Below are 26615 nucleotides of genomic sequence, written 5' to 3'. Positions count from 1 at the left end.
AATTTGGCACAAACGTCCACTTGGACTCAGGGATGAACTGATTAGAATTTGGTGGTCAAAGGTCAAGGTCACTGTGTCCTCACAAAAGACGTTTTTGGCCATAACTCAAGAATTCATACGCTAATTATGACAAAATTTCACACAAATGTCTAATAGGATAAAATGCTGAAGTGATGACATTTTATATCCAAAAGTTCAAAGGTCACCTTCACTGTGACATCATAATGTTTTGCTTATCACTGTAGCTGAGAAAACGATCTTGGGTCATTCTACAAAAACGGTGGAAGTGCTGTCACTTACTTTTACAAATCCTTTAAGTTGACCTAATAATCACATTAATTATATATAAGAGAAGAATTATATATAGGTCCAAAATCTCCAAACTTATCCTTTAAGTATTCATTTAAAGGCCTAATGTATCTCAGAGTTTGCACTACAATTGAATAGATGCTAAATGCAATTTCAGAGCCGTTTCCACCTTATTCTGCCTGTATCTGTAAGCCTGTATCAGTGAAACCCTCGTCTCGACACATTTGTTATGACTGAATCATTGCGTCATAAGGCATAAATCCACTTACTGACACTGGATCCAGTCAAACCAGATTGGACACCTCAGGGTGAACCACACAGTCTCAGAGTTTTTATCAGTCTGGACTGGTAATACACGCTGCTATTGTCCAGGAGGACTTCAGATACCTTAGGGCACTGGTGAAACTTTGACATAAAAGCTATTTCTGTGTCTAGACCACAATGCAGTTGATCCAGTTCCGACCCCTGGCCACCTTCAGTCTGTCAGAGAAAAGGTCAGACACATACCAGACATGCTTCATGCTTCATAAACGTCGCGGACGGGAAAATTAAACTACACACAAAACAACATAACAACTTCGTCAGAATTGAGGTTAGGCCAAAGTTAGAGGAAACGATTTTTCCAAGGAGACAGTTTGTTTATCTAAGTCACACGCAACAAAATTATGAGTAATATAAGACACATGCTGTATAGCTGCACAATGCACTTAGATAATGAATTCAGTGTTCATTTTGACTTATTTACAGAAGTTGATACCATTACCCAATTTTGATGATTTAATTGAATTGAATTAATTTCACTTGAGCTATATGTAACCAAGAAAGAAAGGTCAATTGAGAATGTATTTTATTTTGTTGATTTTTTATTAGCTTCAAAGATTTCAGGATGTTTTGCTTTCAGTTCTTCCATTTTCCATTCATTCAATTCATGGCATCTTTACACATCTCGGATGAAAACATGGAAAACACCGCCTCGGCCATTCCCTGTTAAAAGAGATTATATCCTTGAGTGTTACTGACAATAGGCTTCCAGGCTGAGGTATTCCACTCCGCTGGTATCCCATTTCAACACAGCATTCTTTCCTTGGAAGGGGTTCGAGTTCACATAGGTGGGATTCAAAGTGTGAGAGTTAGTTTAAGTTTCTGTTGAGCTCTGTGGGTTTCATTCAGTCTCCAGTAATTAAATGGTAACACTTTACAATATGGGTCACTAAGTTAAGGGTTAGTTAATGCTTAATAAGCATTAACTAACCCTTAATTAACAGTTAACTAATGTGTAATTTACTAATGGCGTTCATGTTAACTAAGGTATTAATTTATACATTATTTAATAGTTTATAAAGATGACTATTAAATAATGTATAAATTAATACCTTAGTTAACATGAACACCATTAGTAAATCATTACCAAACACATTAGTTAACTGTTAATTAATGGTTAATTAAGGGCTTAACTTAGTGACCCTTATTGTGAAGTGTTACCACTTAAAGGATAGTGACTTGTGGATATAATGATGGTAATGCATATGAAATAAGCCTTTCTGTGAAAAAGGGTCCCGGCCTTACCCTTTTCTGCAAAAAAAAAGGGAGATCCACCAACGTCATTTTGACCCTCTAATCCCCACAAACCCACACACACACACACACACACACACACACACACACACACACACACACGCAGAGCACGTGAGAACATAAAAACACCAACTGTGAATTTTCCCATTCCCATATGGCGTCCCGCAGCCACGAGAAATGCAAGGATGTTGACACACATAAAAAGACTTCTGGAAGGAAACCTGTAAAAGAAGGAGGAGAACAACATCCGAAAGTACTCGGCTTATGGGAGTTGTCTCCCTCTCCCCCTTCCTATCTAACACTTTGTTTTTATTGTCACTCAACCAGATTGGCAAGTTCAGAGAAGGGGATTTTTTTTTTTACTTCGGATGAAACTCGATGACGCCTGGGGTTATTTACCCTCTCGTGCTAGCAGACTGACCGCAGTTATTCTTATGCAATGGATTCATTGTTTAAAATGAGCTTTTTATTTGAGAACCCATCAAACTTCATTAAACAATGGATTCATTGTTTACACTTGGCTCATAAGAGGTTATCTCTAGCCTGGCTTGACACGAGATGAACTGTATTTACATAGTGTAGTGGCAGATAAAACAAACATGTGTGCTTTCGTCACAGTTAGCATAGCAATCAAACCAAAGTTGGATATTAAATTTCAAGCAGATGGGAATTGCATTGTTTTCAATGTCAATATAGTCACATACTGATACAGTATCAATATGCATCAGTCTGTTTTGGAGCTAGAAATGAAGATTGTTTAAAGGTGTTTAAAGTGTAGCATTTTACCATCTCTTATCAGGCTTGTCAAAGGTGGAATAAACTACCTGACACCACTAGGGTAATGGCTATGAATAATTTTAAACAATATCTTAAGTTAATGTATGTGAGACAATAGAAATATGTAATTAATGATGATATAGTTCATTGTATATAAAGTGGGTTCCCTGCTGTATACAGGACATCAATTGTTGTACTTTTTTTGTGTGTGTGTGTTGCACAATGTATGGGGCTAATTGTGGGTTTTAAGTGTTTTAATTGTACAAATATTGGTTGTTTCTGTTTTTATCTATTAAAGTGATGGTTTTATGTTGAGGACTCTTGGAAGAATAGCCCAGTTGGGCTAAACGAGATCCTAATAAAAAAAATCAAAATCAAAATCAAACCATCTATAAATACATACATTTTTAGACGTTAGGATAATTACCGTAAAGAAATGAGACCATTCCCTAAGGAGATTGGCAGCCTCTACCGGCCTCTACACTGCCTTTTACACTGTGTTCCACTGGGTCAGATTTGGAGGGAAATCTGCTGGATTGCTTTGCGGCACAAAACAGGAAGAGGGCGCTGTTCTTCCAGAGCAAACAGCGCCTAAGCTTTTAGAGTTTCCGACAATGACATAGAGCCCTGCATTGCGACGGGGCCCGAGGCTACGATTCGGGCCGGGCTTCGGGCCGATTTTCACATGGCTAGCTCGGGCCTGTTTCTTTTTTTCTTTGGGCTTGGGACTTGAAATCAATAGGCATACAATCTCTGAACCCATCGTCTATCGGTCTGACGACGATTAGACTCTGGGGGCGACGGCCAATATTTCGGGGTTTCCGGTGTAGCCAGCGGACATCCGGGCCAAGACTTCCTCTTCCGTGCGCCAGTCATACAGTCCGATTAGCAACTTGAGATGCGAGAGTCTAATCATTGTCAGACCGATAGACGATGGGTTCCGAGATTGATAGGCATACCAATCAAATAAACTACTAATTTAAGAAAATAAATACAAATTGATTATAAAACAAAGTTAAGATAGAAAACCTTTTAGCCTATCAAATCCACACACAGCCTGTCACTTCCAAGCAAGCACTGGCCTCATGGAGTAACGCTGCTGTTCTTGGAATGTTCTTGAGAAAATGGACTCTAGCCATGTTCTTTGGTGAAGCAGGGTAGCAGGGTTTATGGGAAATGTGGTCTTAATTTGGAAAAACACTAGCACTAACAATAATACTGCCGTGAGATAGAGGTATGTGGTGTGTATGTGTCATCATCATCAATCATTTCCACCATGGTTTCATTTTCATCCATTTCATCCATTCATTTATTTTCTTTTCCTTGTTTATGAAAACTTTATTTTTCTTTATTTCAATATTCCAACATACACACAGACAAAACAGCCAAACAATAAAAAAAAGAAATCACCCTAATTAACATAAACATAACCACTCCACCATGAATCTAAATGTACTTATACATTGACTCAGTGAGACAGGCTAACAAATATAGGAAATGACTTATTGTTATCATCAACATTCTCATCATCATCATTGTACAAAGGGTAGCCCAGCCAAAGGGTCTAGTAAGTGGTTGGAGGCAGACTCAGGACAAGGTCTGGGAGGCTGAAGGTGCATTACAGAGTTCAGATTACACATGTAACATAGGTAAAAAAGAAATGAAAAATAACAAACTAAATCTTCTTACGGCAGCAAATGAAAACTGAGAAACAAATAAAGGTAACTCAAGATAAGACACGGCCTGGTCCTCCCACCTCTAAGGCTAGATACAAATGACTATATAGCCTGGCCAATTACCCGAGAAGCACCCAGCTGCAGCCTGCAGAACGGGGCAGGGTTACAGAGCGGGGCGGGGCTACAGATTGGGGCGGGGCTACAGATCGGGGCGGGGCTACAGATCGGGGCGGGCTACAGGTCGACCGCTAAACCAATGAAATCGTCCACTAAAACAATGAAGTCGACTGCTAAACCAATGAAATCATCTATAATGCCCGGGATTACAGGTTCGATCTGTAGCTAACGTTAGCAGCTAGCGATCTGTAGCTAACGGTTAGCAGCTAGCGATCTGTAGCTCACATTAGAGGCTAGCGATCTATAGCTAACGTTAGCAGCTAGCGATCTGTAGCTAACATTAGCAGCTAGCGAGCCAGTAATGATAGCCTTGATGTTAACTATGCTTGTCGGTTGTGCATTGTGATTATTTAAATAGTGAGTACTGTAGTGAGTGAAAAGTAATATACTAATGTAGTCCCGCCCTGTTTCGACCTCTAAACCAATGAAATCATCAATGGGCGGGATTACAGCTTCGCTAAACCAATTAAATCATCAATGGGCGGGATTACAGGTTTGATCTGTAGCCCCGCCCTGTTCCGCAGGCTGCAGCTGGGTATACTTGAATTACCCAGCATTCTCTGCCAGGACAGTGCCATCTGGCCACAGGAGGTTTACCTTAACTTTATTTCCCAAAAAACTGTATAAATAACTTTGTGCAAAATATCACATACTGTCCCTTTAACTCATTGCCAAAACACCAGAAATTACAACATATAAACCCAAACAAGTCCCACACAGTCAGACAACCACTCTATAGCAAAAATAGAAATATAGAAAAAAAAACCATGAATGGTATCTCCCTGTGTCCTTTGATCTTCGTGGCAGTAGTTGGGCGGCCCACTCCCAAACAGACTTTGATACTTCAACGAAATGAACATTAATACAACTCAACAATTATTCCGTAACAAAAGCAATAAATGAAAAGTAAATTGAAAATATGTTTGTGTATTCTTTTCACCCAGTTAATCAGAGAATGTGTAGATGTTAATGTAACAAAATACTACAGCTAAACATAAACAGACCCGGGATAGTTAGTGCATAGCAGTGTTACGATGTAGCGATGGATGACTGAACTGAGAAAAACGGATAAATGTGTGGAATGAATATATAAATATACAGAAGAGGATTAGGGCCACATGAAAAATTTATTTGAGTTCTGAGTTTAAAGTCATAATTCAGAGTTTAAAGTCAGAATTCTGAGAATAAAGTCAGGATTCTGACTGAAAATCAGAAATAAAGTCAGAATTCTGAGAAAAAAGTCAGAATTCTGAGTTTAATGTCAGAATTCTGACTTGAAAAGAATTCTGAGATTTAAGTCAGAATTCTGACTTTAAAGTCAGAAATACGATACTGGGGCAGGACATAACAGGGATCATAAATGACCCAATTGTTACACATCATTCCCCTCGCTCTGCCACAGAATTTTCTCTCTCTCCTCTGTGAACTATCAGATAAAGGCAAAAATACCCCAAAAATAGCCCGAAAGAAAAGGAAAGGGTAGATTGTGTGAGCATGGCCAAAATGGCATCTGACCTGAAACCAGATTCTTAAGGAACTCTGAACCACTGGCTTGGAGATACAGCACTGGCAGACCAGTAGTAGTATATAGAAAGTTTGGCAGACCTAGATCTCCCAAAGATTTTGGTTGCTCGAGGAACATCTTGTGTGTTCGAGGGTATTCTGGACTGGCACAGGACTAGCACAAGTAGACAGACACCTGCATTCATACCTATGGGTAATTTAGAGTCTCCAGTCCACTTGACTGGCAGCAGGAGACCCAGATGAACATGGGGAGAACATACAAGCTCCACGCAGAAAGGACGGGGCCGGGAATCGAAACCAGGACCACTGAACCACTGAGACACCATACCACCCATGGTCCAGTTGTTTATGGTAATTATACCAAGGTATCACAATTAATTAGACAATGATATTGCAACTTCAGCAGTGTTTTTAATTACCCATGGAATGACAAAAGTATGCGTAAAAGAGCTATTGTGTATGCAGGGGAATTTCAGAAGAAAGAAGAGCAGTGATTCAGGGATACACCAGCTTGGCTATGCGACAGTCTGCTCTTTTGCGTTTGGTCTGTTCTTCCTCATTCTTATATGTTCTTAAACTGCACCATCACTCCCTAACAGAAAGCATTTGGGTGAGACAGAAGTTTCGCAACCTTGTTGACTCACGAGTCAAAGGACTTTCCCAGCCATGCCATCAACAGCAATCAGTCTGTTTGAGTTTTGGAATAGAAGAGATAAAACTCACATTGCCTACTCTCTATATGGCAACTGTTTAAATACCCTAAAAAGCCAGGTAGCATCATTGTGGCATTAGGCCTGAAGCCATGTGGACAGTGTGGTTTGATTATATTTGATGATCAGGTGGAGTCAGCAAACAGACAGAATAATGGAACACAGCAGACACTAATCTCTACGCAAGCACTGATGCTTATGTTGGATGCTGGCTATAAATATGACGCCAATTGTAATACATGCAAATGCTGCACTTGTAGAAATAAAGTCAGGAACACCACACAGGTATCATTAACATTTATAATCTTTAAAAATTACAGAATTTACAATTCAATATATATGTTGCATTTTGAAAAATATTCCTCTGGACAGTTTACATGCTGGTGCTTCTCCGGAGACAGTTGCGTTGTGTGACTGAACTCCTGTATAAACTGATGCAGCTACTATTGTGTTTGTAGTTTGTCACCGCACCGGCTTTCGGAGGCTCTGCTGCAGGCACAAAGAGCGATGGAGCGCTGATGATGTAGGGCTGACCAATGTCCTTTTTTTCTGACAGAGAATTCTCAGAGACAGAGACTGATTCGGTGTTTTTGCTGGAATACTCATACAGACTCCGCTTAAAGGCACTCGTGGTGTTTTTCTCCTTCCTAAAAAGGATCACGTAGCACTTTGGGAAGAAATGACAGCTGAGGATGCCATAGTTGGAGATGAGAATGACCACCATCTCCACGGCGGGTAGGTATACCCCCGAGGTGGTGACGTAGACGGGAACAAACAGCATCCAGGAGATGAGGTAGAGGAGCATGCTGAAGGTGATGAACTTGGCCTCGTTGTACTTCTGGGGCAGCTTGCGTCCTTTGTAGGCGCAGACGAAACACACAAGAGCCAGGACAGCTATGTAGCCCAACATCACCCCAAAGGCCACATGTGAGCCCTCGTGACAGTCTTCCAGCAAAGTGGTTGGATTCTTAATGACATTATTATATGGGCATTTGAGGACCAGCCAGCAGATGCAGGTAGCTACCTGCAAGGCCACACAGGCAGCAATGATTACATAAGGCTGGTAGAACCTCCGCAGAAGCTCCTGCAGCCCGGGGTTGAAGTGGAAGGCCAGTAGGATCTTCAGGGACTTTACCAGGATGCAGGAGACACACAGAGTGAAGCTGAGGCCAAAGAGCACTTGTCGGGCCTTACACTGGAGGCGGTTGGGCCGACCCACAAAGAGCACGGCGCTGATGAAACTGCCCACCAGAGAGAAAAGCATGACCTGGCACAGCGGCCCCCCGGCGGCCCTCACTGTGGGAGTGTTGCGTTGCTGCACAAACAGAGCCGACACCAGGAGAACCAGGAGGATGCCCAGTGCCGCGAACGTCAGCAGCACCACAGCGAAGCAATCCTGCCAGGAGAAGAACTCCAGGGTTTTGGGGATGCAGCGGGAGCTCCCCTCAGGAGACCACTCTGTCTGTGAGTCACAGCTCAGACATTGGCCCATATCTGGAGGGATAGAGGAGCACAGTTTGTTTGGTTGTGATTACATTTACATGCACAGAGAATTCCATTCTTAACCTGGTTATTCAACTAAACTGGTTTTGGATTGACATCATAACTGGGTTGGAATAACCAAGGCAAGCTCATACTCTGATTGTCATGATTCCAGCCTAGCCCATGTGTCTTCCTGGTGTTTTTCCTCTGCTTCCCAGTCTGTCTCTGTGTGTGGCGTGGGCGTGTCTGTTCTCTGTGTTTTCCCTCCTCCTTCACCTAGCCTGCAGTCTCTCTTTCTCCCCTTCTTTGGGTGCATCCCAAGTCTCTTATTTGATATTTCCTCGCTCCTTGATCCTCGGTTGAACCGGAAGTCGTTCTGGTCCGCCATTTTGAAGGTCGTCCAAAAGCTCTTATTTCTGCTCCGAGGAGCGAGGATCGAGGAGGGAGGGGGGGTCTCTGAGGAGCTATGAGCGAGGACACACGAGAGCAGCCTTCCTGGAAGACTTTCAGCTGAACTCCATGACATTAATTACGACGCTTCACATGACGCTTCAGAGGAAAGGACGTCTCATTTCTCTAAAAACATATTTCCTCGTTTCCTCTCTCCTCGCATGGTTTGTATGGAGCCCCTAAGGGGACATGGGCAAAAAAAAAATCTTTAAGTTTCTGGTGCACACGGAAAACTATCTGGTGCGCACCAGAAACTATCCCGTGGGCACGAGAAAGTTTCCCGTGGGCACGAGAAAGTATACCGTGCGCACGAGAAAGTATTGCGTGCGCACAGGATAGTTTCTGGTGCACACCAGATAGTTAGAGAAAGTTTCCCGTGCTCACGAGAAACTCTTTCCGAAAAAAAAAATCTTTACGTTTCTGGTGCGCACGGAAAACTATCTGGTGCGCACAAGAAACTATCCCGTACGCACGCAATACTTTCCACACTTTCTTGTGAGCACAGTATACTTTCTTGTGCGCACGGTATACTTTCTCGTGCCCACGGGATAGTTTCTGGTGCGCACCAGATAGTTTTCCGTGCGCACCAGAAACTTAAACTCCATAGGTTTCCTTGCGTCTCTCCATGCATCCTTGGTGGGAGGGACTAAGACGCAAGGAAAAGACGCAAGTGAGGGAAACGTGGATGCAATTTAAGAGACTTGGGATGCACCCCTTGTGTTTCGGTGTGTGTCTAGTTGCAGGAGTGGAGACAGGTGTGCGGGAGTCAGGCAACCAGCTGCCACTCATCATGATTAGCCCTGCCATAAATACCCGGTTCAGACTCCACCACGTCGCCAGATCGTATAGCCTACTCTGTTCATAGGAAGACCTCAGCCAGACTCCAGCCTCTGTCTCCTGTCTTGTCGGTCTCCCTCATCGGCTCGGTTCGGCTCCCCGCTCTCTGGAACCCGCTCTGCCTGGCTCCCCTCAGCAATTCCCCTGCCCTGTTTGGCCCAGCTTCATGCCAGACCTCAGCCCGAGGTTTCCAGCTACCTGCCCAAGCCCTCGCCCCAGCTTCCAGCTACCAGCCCAGTAATAAACTGTCTTTGAACTTTACTCACTGCCTCCTGTTTCTGTGTCTTGCACTTGGGTTCACTAGCCTAGCCTTAACACTGATTATGAGAAACCCTATTAAGATACTTGGCTTACTCCCATATGAAACAGGTTACTGTGTTCATTTTGATGTCAACAAAAACATGGCATCAAGAAGATCGCAGATATTATTGGGGAATGGAAGGGAATCTCTTGCCTGTGTCATTAGAGTAGTAGTTCTCAGTACAGTTGATACACTCGTAGCAACAGGTATGTTGACCCTCAGCTGTTTTCTTGAACTCTCCAGGGACGCAGCTATTTGAACATTTTGAAACGATGTGCTGAGGATGACAGGTACAGACCATATTAGCATTCGTACATTCATTCATCTTTTTTTTTTTTTATTTATTCTAAAATGGATGGCTGCCATAATCTGGCATTCTTAGTTGCCATACGTGACACTCATTTTTTTTTTTTAGAATAAAATTTGACACACATTGGAAATGCATTCATATTAAAATAGCACAATATAAATTTGTCTTTGTTTTTAATCTGTCATAATTCATATGTTCCACTGCCTGTTGTACATTTTACACTCTTAACCAGCACTTGAGTGAGTTTTGTTTTGAGTGAACATACACCACTGTGTGTGTTTGCATGTGTGTGCAGAGCTGGAATAAGGGCAATAGAATGAGGGCTTACCTTCAGGTCCATAAACTGTTTGGTGGTGTTGTGGTTGGTGTAAGTGAGGCTGTTGTTGATTGGGTGGTACTCGGCCACAACATCATGGACATGGATAGTCCCTTCCTCTGACCTCCACAGTATCACATTATAGCCCAGGTTGATGTCTCCTTTGTTATCAAACGTATAGTTCTTCTCATTGTGCTTAAACTGGTGCATCCACAGAGCTCGCAGCACCTAAAGTGTACATATAGACAATTTTTAATCGATTCAATATTTGGTTTAGGCCTATTATGAGGTGAAGTCTGAAGTCATTTTAGAGTTAGCATTTCCGCCATTCTTTGTAGTCAAAAATAAAGTCTATACTACGTTTTGTTCCATGAAGTAATATCAGTGGTGGAAGAAGTACTGAGATCTTTTACTTAAGTAAAAGTAGCAATACAACAATGTAAAGATACTCCATTACAAGTAAAAGTCCTGCATTCAAAATCTTACTTAAGTAAAAGTACATAAGTATTGGCAGCAAAATGTACTTAGAGTATCAAAGTAAATGTACTCATTATGCAAACTGTCCCCATTTAGAGAGTTATATTTTTCATAGATTATTGGAATATTAATACTGATTTATTGACATACATGTACATGTAAGCAGCATTTTAAAGTTGTCAACGTGAAGCTAATCTTAACAATTTAGCTATAGTTTTGGGTAGTCTCATCTATAACTGCTATTTTATAGTTATTTTATAAAGATGATCCAATGTTTTAAATATAAAATATTGATCTGAAAAGTAACTATAGCTGTGAAATAAATGTAATGGAGTAAAAAGTACAATATTTCCCTCTAAAATGTAGTGGAGTATAAGTACAAAGTAGCATAAAATGGAAATACTCAAGTAAAGTACAAGTACCTCAAAATTGTACTTAAGTACAGTACTTGAGTAAATGTATTTAATTACTTTCCACCACTGAGTAATATACATCAACTAACATCCTGTCCTTTGTGAATTTTTGTCCTTCTATTACTTTTATAGCAATTGTTGCTAGCAAAATGCTAATTGTTTGGGAAAGGGGATTACCTGTAGCTAGCAACAACTGGAAAACACAGCAGTTGGAATAGAACTATGATAAATATTAATTTATTAAACTATTCATTCACTATAATACCTATAATAACTAATAGAACGCTATAAAAATCGCAATAACGAGACGAGAGGTAAAGGAAGTTGCTCATGACTTTATTTGTTCTACTGGAGTCTGCTGTCCCCACTGATTAGCATTTTGTTAGCAAAAATTGATATTTAAAGTAACTAAAAGATCAAAATTCATCAAGCTGATGCTATAGTGGAGGTATTTTAACCTCTGGAACAAAATATAGTATCTTGTTGGTATCCTTTCAACACAGCCGTTGTTTTTGACATTTTTCAAAAAGGCCATAAGGATTTTGCACTACACAACAAATAGCAGAGATGCTAATCTATGGTATACAAAATGACGCAAAATGACAACTTCCCCTTACGACCTCTATTTAACCTGGCTATGTTGACTGGGAAAGAACACAATGCTTCTCTTTTTATTGCAGAGACAGCCTATGCTCAAATACACACACATACTGACTATACTTGTGAGAACCTTCCATTGATTGCATTCATCCCCCATGCTATCACCTAACATTAAAGGTGCTACGTGTATCATTTTAGCATGAAGAAATCATTTGTGGCACGTGCATCCCCGGGTATGGACTAGTGTTGTCTTAATTTTGAGAAACACTAGCACTAACAATACCACTGCTGTGAGATAGAGTCTACCAATCGTCTCCACCATGGACTCATTTGCTTATTTTATATATATCTTATATTTAATATTAATCCTAATCCTAATTTTAATCTTAACCCTTAACTAACCCAGCAAAATGTCCTCCATTTGGAAGACATTTGGTCTTCATAAGGATAGTATTGTATGAAATGTCGGAATACCTCCCAGGGTTGCACTGTGCCAGGCCTTTTGCAGTCTCTGCTACGGCAGATAGATGCCACAGCTTGAGCAATGGCACTCACAGCCATCTCAACGCTGAAGATGGTGTGGGCGTGAGTGTGTTCTCTGAGAATCTCCACAGCTTTAGACACCAATGCAGTGTCTCCGGCATCCCCATTGGCAATCAGCTGTGTGCTATAGAACTCCTCCAGGAAAGAGTTATTCCTTATGTTGTCATGTCCTGCGGCCTCCAGCTTGCTCAGATACTGATTGAAGGACGACGGGTCTCCGCGTTTGAAGGTAAAGCCCACAACATGCCCCATGTCCTCCAGTGTCCACCTCTGCCCTTGGAGGACGGAGGTGGAGGTGGACCAGCTGTCACTGGCCACCCAGATCCTCCTCACAGACTCTATCTTCTGCCCTGCTCTCAGTGCCTGATTTCTCAGTTCCTTGTAAATGTCCATCACGTGAGTTGACTTGGCAAATGACACTATCACCTTCGCCTTGTGGTTCTTGTGGATGGTTCCGGCAGCCTGCTTGATAGCAGACTGGACATCATGACTGGTCACAGGTCCGGGGAGGACTGCTTTAAAGGCCACACAGATCCCCTTTTCAGAAGCCTGGGACACGAAGCTGTCGAGGGCCGAGCGGCCATAGTCTCCATCTGTGATGATTATTCCCACCCAGTTCCAGCCGTAGTCGCTCAGCAGTCTGACCATGGCAGCCGTCTGGTACTTGTCATTAGGGATGGTCCTCATGAAGGCAGGGAAGCGGGTCTTGTCACTCAGAGTGACAGCAGTTGATGAATCACTGATCTGTAAAAAAGAAAAGCAATGACAGGCGATTTTGAGATATTGTAATATTTTGCTTCTGTAAACAACTAAACAATATACAGTCATCAAAAACAACTAAATCAACTAGATCAAGCTCTTTTTCAAATTAAACAAGTAAGTCATAATACAGAAAGTATTTGTATTTGTGTCTATATTCAACATATAAAATTTAATTCTGATAGTATGAAAATGAAAATGAATTCTTTTTTCGTATTTGTCAACAGGAAATTATGACAGTGTCACAGGGAGAAAAATATAGGTTCAGTATCTCGTTATAACGAGAAACTTTTCTTGTTATAACTAGATATGTTGGTATGTCATTATAACAAGAAAAGATGTCATTATAATGTGAAAATATTTTGTCATAACGAGAAAAACATCTTGTTATAACTAGAAGGGCACTCGGAGAGCGCAGACCTCCGCCAAGGTTCGTGCTATTATTGCTTGTTCGTGAGTCGGATCCGGATCCGCTCCAAAATTTAATGGGTTCTTCCTTGGCCCATGCTACACTCTTCCATGAAGTTTCATGAAAATCAGGCCAGTAGTTTTTCCGTAATCCTGCTAACAGACAAACAAACAAACAAACAAACGGCACCGAAAACATAACCTCCTTGGAGGAGGTAACAAGAGACGTTTCTCGTTATAATGAGATACTGAGCCGATTTTTGCTTTTCACTGTGACATCAATACGCTGCCATAGGAAATGGATCAATCCTCCTAACAGCAAATGTGTCCCGGCCTGCTCGCTCATTTTAAGTCAAAAGCAGTTTATTTTTTCTCACTTACTTGAGGAATCATGTCGAGGGTCAATTGCCTGGCAATAGCGATGGATATTTCAGAGTAAGACGCCCCGACAATGGCCATGACTGGTTGGCCAGAAGTGGAGGCGTTACCTCCTCCGGCACATCCGGCCTGCTGGGTGAAGTCCGCTGTGGCCCTCAGCACAGTACTGACATCAGAGCAGGAGTCGTGAATTCGATACCCCAGAGTGATACCAACATCACCCAGGATAGGGGATTTATTCATGGTCTCTATAGCATTTATCATAGCCAGAACCTTCGTGAATCCTCTTTTGTTAAACCTGTTTGTGTAGTTGCACAGAGATTACAGACAAAGAAGAGAGAAGAGAAAGAGGGGGAGACGGTGAATTACTATTTCAATGTCAGCAATAATATTAGGGTAACACTTTACAATAAGGGTCACTAAGTTAAGGGTTAGTTAATGCTTAATAAGGGTTAGTTAAGGCTTAATAAGGGTTAGTTAAGGCTTAATAAGCCTTAACTAACCCTTAATTAATTAACTAATGTGTAATTTACTAATGGTGTTCATGTTAACTAAGGTATTAATGTATACATTATTTAATAGTTTATAAAGATGACTATTTATGTATAAATGAATACCTTAGTTAACATGAACACCATTAGTAAATGATTACCAGACACATTAGTTAACTGTTAATTAAGAGTTAGTTAACTTAGTGACCCTTATTGTAAAATGTTACCAATATTAGTTACTTATTCAAAAAATAGGTCATGTTATTATTAAATATCAGATTAAAGATGAATGATCCAAAACTATATCCCATCCCCAACTTTTCCCTCAATTTGCTTTCCTAATTAGTCTAGCCCAGATCCAAAATTGTAGCAAAGTTGACTCCCTCTGGATGGAAGTATTCCCACTTCTTAGATGAGAAATTGTACAAAAGTTAACTTTATCTGGGTGGAAGTATTCCCATTTCTTTGATGAGAAATGGTACAAAAGTTAATTTTATCTGGGCGGAAGTATTCCCATTTCTTTGATGAGAAATGATACAAAAGTTAACTTTATCTGGGTGGAAGTATTCCCATTTCTTTGATTAGAAATGGTGCAAAGGTTGACTTTATCTGGGTGGAAGTATTCCCATTTCTTAGATGAGAAATTGTACAAAAGTTACACTACTTTGATATTATTTGATTTTGTCCAGTAAAATCAACACTGTTCATTTTCCCAACCATTCACAGGAGAGGGAACTGATTTATCCAGATTTGTGAAGGTAAGACAGGATGCAACAATCAATTTTGGAGGTATAACGGAAAAGTAATTTAATTACAGAGTAATAACAGAGTGAACTCACCTGACACATTGTTGTGGGTGGGGTGAATAGGTATTGTTTTTTTTCTCTACAGCCTCATGGATAGGGAAGATCCCCCCGATGATGATATCTCCAGGAGCTGTAGCTCCGGCCGGTCTGGTATCCGCCTCAGAGCCATGCCCTGCTTCCAACATGAGGGAATGTATGATAAACAAATAGACAACGGCACCTGTACAGGTTATCATGTTTCCTCCGCTATCCTTTCCCTTTCAGCTTTCTTTCCCCGTTTCCTCTCTCTCACTATTTCTCCCTTCAGTCTCCTCTCTCTCTCCCTCTCTCCTGGCCTTGGCAGTGATACACTTCTTTTTAAGCATCTTCAGTGAAAAAAATCCCTTTTGCTTCCTCCTACATAGTCTAGTATTGTCATATCCTCAAGCCCTGCCCACTTAAATAAAAAAACCCACCCTAATTAACATAAACATAACCACTCCACAATGAATCTAAATGCAGTGGTGGAAAGTAACTAAGTACATTTACTCAAGTACTGTACTTAAGTACAATTTTGAGGTACTTGTACTTTACTTGAGTATTTCCATTTTATGCTACTTCCACTACATTTTAGAGGGAAATATTGTACTTTTTACTCCATTACATTTATTTCACAGCTATAGTTACTAGTTACTTTTCAGATCAATATTTTATATTTAAAACATTTGATCATCTTTATAAAATAACTATAAAATAGCATTGTTATAGATTAGACTACCCAAAAGTATAGCTAAATTGTTAAGATTAGCTTCACACTGACAACTTTAAAATGCTGCTTACATGTCAATAAATCAGTATTAATATTCCAATAATTTATGAAAAATATAACTCTCTAAATGGGGACAGGTTCCATAATGAGTACGTTTACTTTGATACTCTAAGTACATTTTGCTGCCAATACTTATGTACTTTTACTTAAGTAAGATTTTGAATGCAGGACTTTTACTTGTAATGGAGTATCTTTACATTGTTGTATTGCTACTTTTACTTAAGTAAAAGATCTCAGTACTTCTTCCACCACTGTCTAAATGTACTTACACAGTGACTCAGTGAGACAGGCGAACAAATATAGGAAATGACCCCATCATCAATATTCTCTTCATCATCATTGTAAAAAGGGTAGCCCAGCTAAAGGGTCTAGTAAGTGGTAGGAGGCAGACTCAGGACAAGGTCTTGGAGGCTGAAGGTGCATTAGTTCCTCAGAATTCTGAATTTAAAGTCAGAATTCTGACTTTATTCTCAGAATTCTGACTTTAAACTCAGAACTCAAATACATTTTTCACGTGGCGCTAATCCTCTTCCGTATAAATACAAACGGATTAGAATTGGAAATAAGATATACGTGACAAGTGTCGGCCTCCTGACCACTTTGTCACAATCATCATAATCACCACCTGTAAAACCATGACAACAACACTGACAAGAAAAGGGAAAGGAGCTTGTTGCATAAGCGCTATGCCTCTAAGAAAGGTACGTTCTCCACATATTCAATAAAGGGCTGCCAAATTTGATGATGTTATCATGAGCCGCAGATGGTATATCTCCACTTGTCAGTCTGAAGACATCATAACCTCTTTGATGCATTGATGAAAGAGATGCAAGAGAACAAGGCAGCGAAGCAAGAGATTAGATATTAGAGAAAGCTTCAAATATGACCAAAACCTGTCTAGAGATGGGCAAGACCAGAACATATCTCCTGAGGTTGTTGGCGACTGGCGACATCTTGGGCAGTTGGCGTCAATGTTGGGGAGGATTTTGGCCAATTTTGCTTTGGTAAATTGGTGATTGAATATTTTAAATTGGCGCAATCCATGTCTAATACAAATGGAAGAGGGATGGGTACGCTTTACACTTTATTCCCGCTGAGATTTGCCAAGATCTTGTTGCCAAGCAGACTTGGTATTCACAAGGGCTGGTGGCTTAATGTTTTGAATGCACAATTGCATACACTATTGCACAATCTAGAAATCTGGCCCTTAAAGTCACAATGAAACTCCATTTTGAGAGCGTCTTGCGTCCGTAATGTGATATATTTCCTGGTGAAATACGATACTAGGGCAGGACATAACAGGGATCATAAATGACCCAATTGTTACACATCATTCCCCTCGCTCTGCCACAGAATTTTCTCTCTCTCCTCTGTGAGGATCAGATAAAGGCAAAAATACCCCAAAAATAGCCCGAAAGAAAAGGAAAGGGTAGAAGTAGATTGTGTGAGCATGGCCAAAATGGCATCTGACCTGAAACCAGATTCTTAAGGAACTCTGAACCACTGGCTTGGAGATACAGCATTGGCAGACCAGTAGTAGTATATAGAAAGTTTGGCAGACGTAGATCTCCCAACGATTTTGGTTGCTCGAGGAACATCTTGTGTATTCAAGGGTATTCTGGACTAGCACAGGACTAGCACAAGTAGACAGACACCTGCATTCATACCTATGGGTAATTTAGAGTCTCCAGTCCACTTGACTGGCAGCAGGAGACCCAGATGAACATGGGGAGAACATACAAGCTCCACGCAGAAAGGACGGGACCACTGAACCACTGAGACACCATACCACCCATGGTCCAGTTGTTTATGGTAATTATACCAAGGTATCACAATTAATTAGACAATGATATTGCAACTTCAGCAGTGTTTTTAATTACCCATGGAATGACAAAAGTATGCGTAAAAGAGCTATTGTGTATGCAGGGGAATTTCAGAAGAAAGAAGAGCAGTGATTCAGGGATACACCAGCTTAAGAGGGAATTCATGGAATCCACAGTTGAATGTGTGTTATGTGTGCAAGGGCTATGCGACAGTCTGCTCTTTTGCGTTTGGTCTGTTCTTCCTCATTCTTATATGTTCTTAAACTGCACCATCACTCCCTAACAGAAAGCATTTGGGTGAGACAGAAGTTTCGCAACCTTGTTGACTCACGAGTCAAAGGACTTTCCCAGCCATGCCATCAACAGCAATCAGTCTGTTTGAGTTTTGGAATAGAAGAGATAAAACTCACATTGCCTACTCTCTATATGGCAACTATTTAAATAGCCTAAAAAGCCAGCTAGCACTCTTTGTAGCATCATTGTGGCATTAGGCCTGAAGCCATGTGGACAGTGTGGTTTGATTATATTTGATGATCAGGTGGAGTCAGCAAACAGATAATAATGGAACATAGCAAACATTAATCTGCAAGCACTGATGCTTATGTTGGATGCTGGCTATAAACATGACGCCAATTGTAATACATGCAAATGCTGCACTAGAAATAAAGTCAGGAACACCACACAGATATAATTTACAGTACATTTATAATCTTTAAAAATTACAGAATTTACAATTCAATATACATGTTGCATGTTGAAAAATATTCCTCTGGACAGTTTACATGCTGGTGCTTCTCCGGAGACAGTTGCGTTGTGTGACTGAACTCCTGTATAAACTGATGCAGCTACTATTGTGTTTGTAGTTTGTCACCGCACCGGCTTTCAGAGGCTCTGCTGCAGGCACAAAGAGCGATGGAGCGCTGATGATGTAGGGCTGACCAATGTCCTTTTTTTCTGACAGAGAAGTCTCAGAGACAGAGACTGATTCAGTGTTTTTGCTGGAATACTCATACAGACTCCGCTTAAAGGCACTCGTGGTGTTTTTCTCCTTCCTAAAAAGGATCACGTAACACTTTGGGAAGAAATGACAGCTGAGGATGCCATAGTTGGAGATGAGAATGACCACCATCTCCACGGCGGGTAGGTATATCCCCGAGGTGGTGACGTAGACGGGAACAAACAGCATCCAGGAGATGAGGTAGAGGAGCATGCTGAAGGTGATGAACTTGGCCTCGTTGTACTTCTGGGGCAGCTTGCGTCCTTTGTAGGCGCAGACGAAACACACAAGAGCCAGGACAGCTATGTAGCCCAACATCACCCCAAAGGCCACATGTGAGCCCTCGTGACAGTCTTCCAGCAAAGTCTTTTGATACTTAATGACATTATTATATGGGCATTTGAGGACCAGCCAGCAGATGCAGGTAGCTACCTGCAAGGCCACACAGGCAGCAATGATTACATAAGGCTGGTAGAACCTCCGCAGAAGCTCCTGCAGCCCGGGGTTGAAGTGGAAGGCCAGTAGGATCTTCAGGGACTTTACCAGGATGCAGGAGACACACAGAGTGAAGCTGAGGCCAAAGAGCACTTGTCGGGCCTTACACTGGAGGCTGTTGGGCCGACCCACAAAGAGCACTGCGCTGATGAAACTGCCCACCAGAGAGAAAAGCATGACCTGGCACAGCGGCCCCCCGGCGGCCCTCACTGTGGGAGTGTTGCGTTGCTGCACAAACAGAGCCGACACCAGGAGAACCAGGAGGATGCCCAGTGCCGCGAACGTCAGCAGCACCACAGCGAAGCGATTCTGCCAGGAGAAGAACTCCAGGGTTTTAGGGATGCAGCGGGAGCTCCCCTCAGGAGACCACTCTGTCTGTGAGTCACAGCTCAGACATTGGCCCATATCTGGAGGGATGGAGGAGCACAGTTTGTTTGGTTGTGATTACATTTACATGCACAGAGAATTCCATTCTTAACCCGGTTATTCAACTAAACTGGTTTTGGATTGACATCATAACTGGGTTGGAATAACCAAGGCAAGCTCATACTCTGATTATGAGAAACCCTATTAAGATACTTGGCTTACTCCCATATTAAACAGGTTATTGTGTTCATTTTGATGTCAACAAAAACATGGCATCAAGAAGATCGCAGATATTATTGGGGAATGGAAGGGAATCTCTTGCCTGTGTCATTAGAGTAGTAGTTCTCAGTACAGTTGATACACTCGTAGCAACAGGTATGTTGACCCTCAGCTGTTTTCTTGAACTCTCCAGGGACGCAGCTATTTGAACATTTTGAAACGATGTGCTGAGGATGACAGGTACAGACCATATTAGCATTCGTACATTCATTCATCTTTTTTTTATTTTATTTATTCTAAAATGGATGTCTACCATAATCTGGCATTCTTAGTTGCCATACGTGACTCATTTTTTTTATTTAGAATAAAATTTGACACACATTGGAAATGCATTCATATTAAAATAGCACAATATAAATTTGTCTTTGTTTTTAATCTGTGTCGTAATTCATATGTTCCACTACCTGTTGTACATTTTACACTCTTAACCAGCACTTGAGTGAGTCTTGTTTTGAATGAACATACACCACTGTGTGTGTTTGCATGTGTGTGCAGAGCTGGAATAAGGGCAACAGAATGAGGGCTTACCTTCAGGTCCATAAACTGTTTGGTGGCGTTGTGGTTGGTGTAAGTGAGGCTGTTGTTGATTGGGTGGTACTCGGCCACAACATCATGGACATGGATAGTCCCTTCCTCTGACCTCCACAGTATCACATTATAGCCCAGGTTGATGTCTCCTTTGTTATCAAACGTATAGTTCTTCTCATTGTGCTTAAACTGGTGCATCCACAGAGCTCGCAGCACCTAAAGTGTACATATAGACAATTTTTAATCGATTCAATATTTGGTTTAGGCCTATTATGAGGTGAAGTCTGACGTCATTTTAGAGTTAGCATTTCCGCCATTCTGTGTAGTCAAAAATAAAGTCTATACTACGTTTTGTTCCATGAAGTAATATCAGTGGTGGAAGAAGTACTGAGATCTTTTACTTAAGTAAAAGTAGCAATACAACAATGTAAAGATACTCCATTACAAGTAAAAGTCCTGCATTCAAAATCTTACTTAAGTAAAAGTACTTAAGTATTGGCAGCAAAATGTATTTAGTGTATCAAAGTAAACATACTCATTATGCAAACTGTCCCCATTTAGAGAGTTATATATTTCATAAATTATTGGAATATTAATACTGATTTATTGACATACATGTACATGTAAGCAGCATTTTAAAGTTGTCAACGTTAAGCTAATCTTAACAATTTAGCTATAGTTTTGGGTAGTCTCATCTATAACAATGCTATTTTATAGTTATTTTATGAAGATGATCAGATGTTTTAAATATAAAATATTGATCTGAAAAGTAACTAGTAACTATAGCTGTGAAATAAATGTAATGGAGTAAAAAGTACAATATTTCCCTCTAAAATGTAGTGGAGTACAAAGTAGCATAAAATGGAAATACTCAAGTAACGTACTTGTACCTCAAAATTGTACTTAAGTACAGTACTTGAGTAAATGTACTTAGTTACTTTCCACCACTGAGTAATATACATCAACTAACATGTCCTTTCTGAATTTTTGTCCTTCAATTACTTTTATAGCAATTGTTGCTAGCAAAATGCTAATTGTTTGGGAAAGGGGATTACCTGTAGCTAGCAACAACTGGAAAACACAGCAGTTGGAATAGAACTATGATAAATATTAATTTATTAAACTATTCATTCACTATAATACCTATAATAACTAATTGAACACTATAAAAATCGCAATAATGAGACGAGGGGTAAAGGAAGTTGCTCATGACTTCCTTTGTTCTACTGGAGTCTGCTGTCCCCACTGATTAGCATTTTGTTAGCAAAAATTGATATTTAAAGTAACTAAAAGATCAAAATTCATCAAGCTTTAACCTCTGGAATAAAATGTAGTATCTTGTAGGTATCCTTTCAACACAGCCGTTGTTTTTGACATTTTTCAAAAAGGCCATAAGGATTTTGCACTACACAACAAATAGCAGAGATGCTAATCTATGGTATACAAAATGACGCAAAATGACAACTTCCCCTTACAACCTCTACTTAACCTGGCTATGTTGAATGGGAAAGAACACAATGCTTCTCTTTTTATTGCAGAGACAGCCTATGCTCAAATTCACACACATACTGACTATACTTGTGAGAACCTTCCATTGATTGCATTCATCCCCCATGCTATCACCTAACATTAAAGGTGCTACGTGTATCATGTTAGCATGAAGAAATCATTTGTGGCACGTGCATCCCCGGGTATGGACTAGTGTTGTCTTAATTTTGAGAAACACTAGCACTAACAATACCACTGCTGTGAGATAGAGTCTACCAATCGTCTCCACCATGGACTCATTTGCTTATTTTATATATATCTTATATTTAATATTAATCCTAATCCTAATTTTAATCTTAACCCTTAACTAACCCAGCAAAATGTCCTCCATTTGGAAGACATTTGGTCTTCATAAGGATAGTATTGTATGAAATGTCGGAATACCTCCCAGGGTTGCACTGTGCCAGGCCTTTTGCAGTCTCTGCTACGGCAGATAGATGCCACAGCTTGAGCAATGGCACTCACAGCCATCTCAACGCTGAAGATGGTGTGGGCGTGAGTGTGTTCTCTGAGAATCTCCACAGCTTTAGACACCAATGCAGTGTCTCCGGCATCCCCATTGGCAATCAGCTGTGTGCTATAGAACTCCTCCAGGAAAGAGTTATTCCTTATGTTGTCATGTCCTGCGGCCTCCAGCTTGCTCAGATACTGATTGAAGGACGACGGGTCTCCGCGTTTGAAGGTAAAGCCCACAACATGCCCCATGTCCTCCAGTGTTAACTGCCTTTGGAGGACAGAGGTGGAGGTGGACCAGTTGTCACTGGCCACCCAGATCCTCCTCATAGACTCTATCTTCTGCCCTGCTCTCAGTGCCTGATTTCTCAGTTCCTTGTAAATGTCCATCATGTGAGTTGACTTGGCAAATGACACTATCACCTTCGCCTTGTGGTTCTTGTGGATGGTTCCGGCAGCCTGCCTGATAGCAGACTGGACATCATGACTGGTCACAGATCCGGGGAGGACTGCTTTAAAGGCCACACAGATCCCCTTTTCAGAAGCCTGGGACACGAAGCTGTCGAGGGCCGAGCGGCCATAGTCTCCATCTGTGATGATTATTCCCACCCAGTTCCAGCCGTAGTCGCTCAGCAGTCTGACCATGGCAGCCGTCTGGTACTTGTCATTAGGGATGGTCCTCATGAAGGCAGGGAAGCGGGTCTTGTCACTCAGAGTGACAGCAGTTGATGAATAACTGATCTGTAAAAAAGAAAAGCAATGACAGGCGATTTTGAGATATTGTAATATTTTGCTTCTGTAACAACTAAACAATATACAGACATCAAAAACAGCTAAATCAACTAGATCAAGCTGTTTTTCAAAATAAACAAGTAAGTCATAATACAGTGATGATGGTGATTTTGTTGAATTGGAAGATCCGCAAACCCAGATGTTTCTCAATAGAAAACTGGTTGAGTGGATTTTTAGCATGCTCAGCATGGAAAGAGTTGCCGGGAGGTTAAGGGATCTTGATCATGGTTCCACTGGGCTGTGGGACCAGGTGAGAGGTTATTTAGCCTGTCAATCCCATCTTTAGCTTTTTAATCTCAAATGTTCATAAAAATAAAGCTTCCAAGCACTTTTTTTTTGTATCTGTAATTTTGAATTTTGATTCAAATTTTGCATTGTGTTGTGGATGGTCTTCATTGTGGATGGTTGAGTACCCTTTCTGTTGGGATTCTTGTTGTTCTTAATTGACATTGGTATTTCCGTGGACTGTCTTTGTTGCCATTTCATTTCATATTGGAATAACTGCAATCAGTTGCTTAATTCTTACATTATATTGTAATTGTACTGTGGCGTTAACCCTTTTTGGGTTTTTTTCTCTTTCTGCCTTCCTCCTATGTGCATACATTGGTGTCTGTATGTTTCCTTTGTCATTTGGTGGTCTGTATGTATGTAATTATTAGAAATTGATTCATGATACAGAAAGTATTTGTATTTGTATCTATATTCAACATATAAAATTTAATTCTGATAGTATGAAAGGAATTCTTTTTTCATATTCGTAGTATTCGTCAACAGGAAATTACGGCAGCGTATTGATGTCACAGAGGGAGAAAAATATAGGCTCAGTATCTCGTTATAACGAGAAACTTTTCTTGTTATAACGAGATATGTTGGTATGTCATTATAACAAGAAAAGATGTCATTATAACGTGAAAATATCTTGTTATAACGAGAAAAAGATCTCGTTATAACGAGAAACGTTTCTCGTTATAATGAGAGGAGTCATTCCTATGTTACCAGGGTCCTATGTTCCCCAGATTTATATGGCACATAATGGGAACATGACGAAGGGTCCTATGTTCCCAGGGTCCTATGTTCCCCAGCTCTATATAGCACATAATGGGAACCTGAAAAAGATGTTCCCCAGCTCTGTATTCGCTTAATATGGTTAGTTAGGGTTAGGGTTTAGGGTTAGGGTTTAGGGTTAAACATAGGACCCTGGGAACATAGGACCCTTTGTCAAGTTCCCATTATGTGCCATATAAATCTGGGGAACATAGGACCCTGGGAACATAGATACGCTCCCACAGCAAATGTGTCTCGGCCTGCTCGCTCGTTTTAAGTCAAAAGCAGTTTCTTTTTTCTCACTTACTTGAGGAATCATGTCGAGGGTCAATTGCCTGGCAATGGCGATGGATATTTCAGAGTAAGACGCCCCGACAACGGCCATGACTGGTTGGCCAGAAGTGGAGGCGTTACCTCCTCCGGCACATCCGGCCTGCTGGGTGAAGTCTGCTGTGGCCCTCAGCACAGTACTGACATCAGAGCAGGAGTCGTGGATTCGATACCCCAGAGTGATACCAACATCACCCAGGATAGGGGATTTATTCATGGTCTCTATAGCATTTATCATAGCCAGAGCCTTCGTGAATCCTCTTTTGTCAAACCTGTTTGAGTAGTTGCACAGAGATTACAGACATAGAAGAGAGAAGAGAAGGAGGGGGAGACGGTGAATTACTATTTCAATGTCAGCAATAATATTAGGGTAACACTTTACAATAAGGGTCACTAAGTTAAGGGTTAGTTAATGCTTAATAAGGGTTAGTTAATGCTTAATAAGGGTTAGTTAACTGTTAATTAAGGGTTAATTAAGGCTTATTCAGCCTTAACTAACCCATATTAAGCATTAACTAATGTGTAATTTACTAATGGTGTTCATGTTAACTAAGGTATTAATGTATACATTATTTAATAGTTTATAAAGATGACTATTAAATAATGTATAAATTAATACCTTAGTTAACATGAACACCATTAGTAAATGATTACCAGACACATTAGTTAACTGTTAATTAAGGGTTAGTTAATGCTTATTAAGCATTAACTAAGCCTTAACTTAGTGACCCTTATTGTAAAGTGTTACCAATATTAGTTACTTATTCAAAAAATACGTAATGTTATTATTAAATATCAGATTAAAGATGAATTATCCAAAACTATATCCCATCCCCAACTTTTCCCTCAATTTGCTTTCCTAATTAGTCTAGCCCAGATCCAAAATTGTAGCAAAGTTGACTCCCTCTGGATGGAAGTATTCCCACTTCTTAGATGAGAAATTATACAAAAGTTAACTTTATCTGGGTGGAAGTATTCCCACTACTTTGATATTATTTGATTTTGTCCAGTAACATCAACACTGTTCATTTTCCCAACCATTCACAGGAGAAGGAACTGATTTATCCAGATTTTTGAAGGTAAGACAGGATGCAACAATCAATTTTGGAGGTATAACTGAAAAGTAATTTAATTACAGAGTAATAACAGAGTGAACTCACCTGACACATTGTTGTGGGTGGGGTGAATAGGTATTGTTTTTTTTCTCTACAGCCTCATGGATAGGGAAGATCCCCCCGATGATGATATCTCCAGGAGCTGTAGCTCCGGCCGGTCTGGTATCCGCCTCAGAGCCATGCCCTGCTTCCAACATGAGGGAATGTATGATAAACAAATAGACAACGGCACCTGTACAGGTTATCATGTTTCCTCCGCTATCCTTTCCCTTTCAGCTTTCTTTCCCCGTTTCCTCTCTCTCACTATTTCTCCCTTCAGTCTCCTCTCTCTCTCCCTCAGCTGAGTGCCCTTGGCAGTGATACACTTCTTTTTAAGCATCTTCAGTGAAAAAAAAATCCCTTTTGCTTCCTCCTACATAGTCTAGTATTGTCATATCCTCAAGCCCTGCCCACTTTTTGACAGCAGGGTGAGTCATTTTTCTCCAGCAGCAGGTTTTTTTTACATGAAGAGATGTGTTTATTGTTTTATGTAAGCATTTTGCTCTGCTGACATGCCAGGCTGCTGTGACTCTTATGGAGCTGACTGATTATGATATGCTTACCTGCAGATTTCTGACCTTTCATGGGGGGTAAACAAGAATGCTGAACCATTTTTATGCACCTGGCAATAAAAACCTCATTTGCTGGAATTATTTTTGGACATATTTCATTTTACTGT

At 40.7% G+C, this 26615-nt stretch overlaps 2 protein-coding genes across 2 annotated transcripts; both read right to left on the bottom strand.

The window, feature by feature from the left end:
* Positions 1 to 7056: 7056 nt before the first annotated feature.
* LOC139659295 (G-protein coupled receptor family C group 6 member A-like) lies at positions 7057 to 15635 on the bottom strand. Its single transcript, XM_071537516.1, has 6 exons — positions 15353 to 15635; positions 14026 to 14320; positions 12409 to 13221; positions 10457 to 10672; positions 9972 to 10095; positions 7057 to 8242 (listed from the first exon to the last, which is right to left on the bottom strand). Exons 1-6 carry the CDS (start codon positions 15553 to 15555, stop codon positions 7122 to 7124), a joined length of 2772 nt encoding a protein of 923 aa, XP_071393617.1. The 5' UTR covers positions 15556 to 15635; the 3' UTR covers positions 7057 to 7121.
* Positions 15636 to 18011: 2376 nt separating this feature from the next.
* On the bottom strand, positions 18012 to 26225 carry LOC139659294 (G-protein coupled receptor family C group 6 member A-like). The gene is made up of 6 exons (XM_071537515.1): positions 25943 to 26225; positions 24760 to 25054; positions 22548 to 23357; positions 20616 to 20831; positions 20131 to 20254; positions 18012 to 19849 (listed from the first exon to the last, which is right to left on the bottom strand). The coding sequence occupies exons 1-6, from the start codon at positions 26143 to 26145 to the stop codon at positions 18729 to 18731; spliced, it is 2769 nt and encodes a 922-aa protein (XP_071393616.1). The 5' UTR covers positions 26146 to 26225; the 3' UTR covers positions 18012 to 18728.
* Between the last annotated feature and the right edge of the window lie 390 nt (positions 26226 to 26615).

Source organism: Centroberyx affinis, unplaced genomic scaffold (assembly GCF_046629955.1).
Source record: "Centroberyx affinis isolate AG114_WGS23_722 - 3 ecotype Tasmania unplaced genomic scaffold, CSIRO-AGI_Caff_v1 ptg003061l_1, whole genome shotgun sequence".
NCBI lineage: Eukaryota > Metazoa > Chordata > Actinopteri > Beryciformes > Berycidae > Centroberyx > Centroberyx affinis.
This window is presented reverse-complemented; position numbering and strand designations above follow the sequence as displayed.

Bases quoted from the DNA above. Each gene is read 5' to 3' on its own strand.
- LOC139659295 (XM_071537516.1), bottom strand. From the start codon at position 15,555: ATGATAACCTGTACAGGTGCCGTTGTCTATTTGTTTATCATACATTCC. The intron at 14,321-15,352 runs GTGAGTTCACTC...CTACACAAACAG, and splicing joins CACCCACAACAATGTGTCAG to GTTTAACAAAAGAGGATTCA. The intron at 13,222-14,025 runs GTAAGTGAGAAA...TCTTTTTTACAG, and splicing joins CCCTCGACATGATTCCTCAA to ATCAGTGATTCATCAACTGC.
- LOC139659294 (XM_071537515.1), bottom strand. From the start codon at position 26,145: ATGATAACCTGTACAGGTGCCGTTGTCTATTTGTTTATCATACATTCC. The intron at 25,055-25,942 runs GTGAGTTCACTC...CTACTCAAACAG, and splicing joins CACCCACAACAATGTGTCAG to GTTTGACAAAAGAGGATTCA. The intron at 20,255-20,615 runs GTAAGCCCTCAT...TGTCATCCTCAG, and splicing joins AACAGTTTATGGACCTGAAG to CACATCGTTTCAAAATGTTC.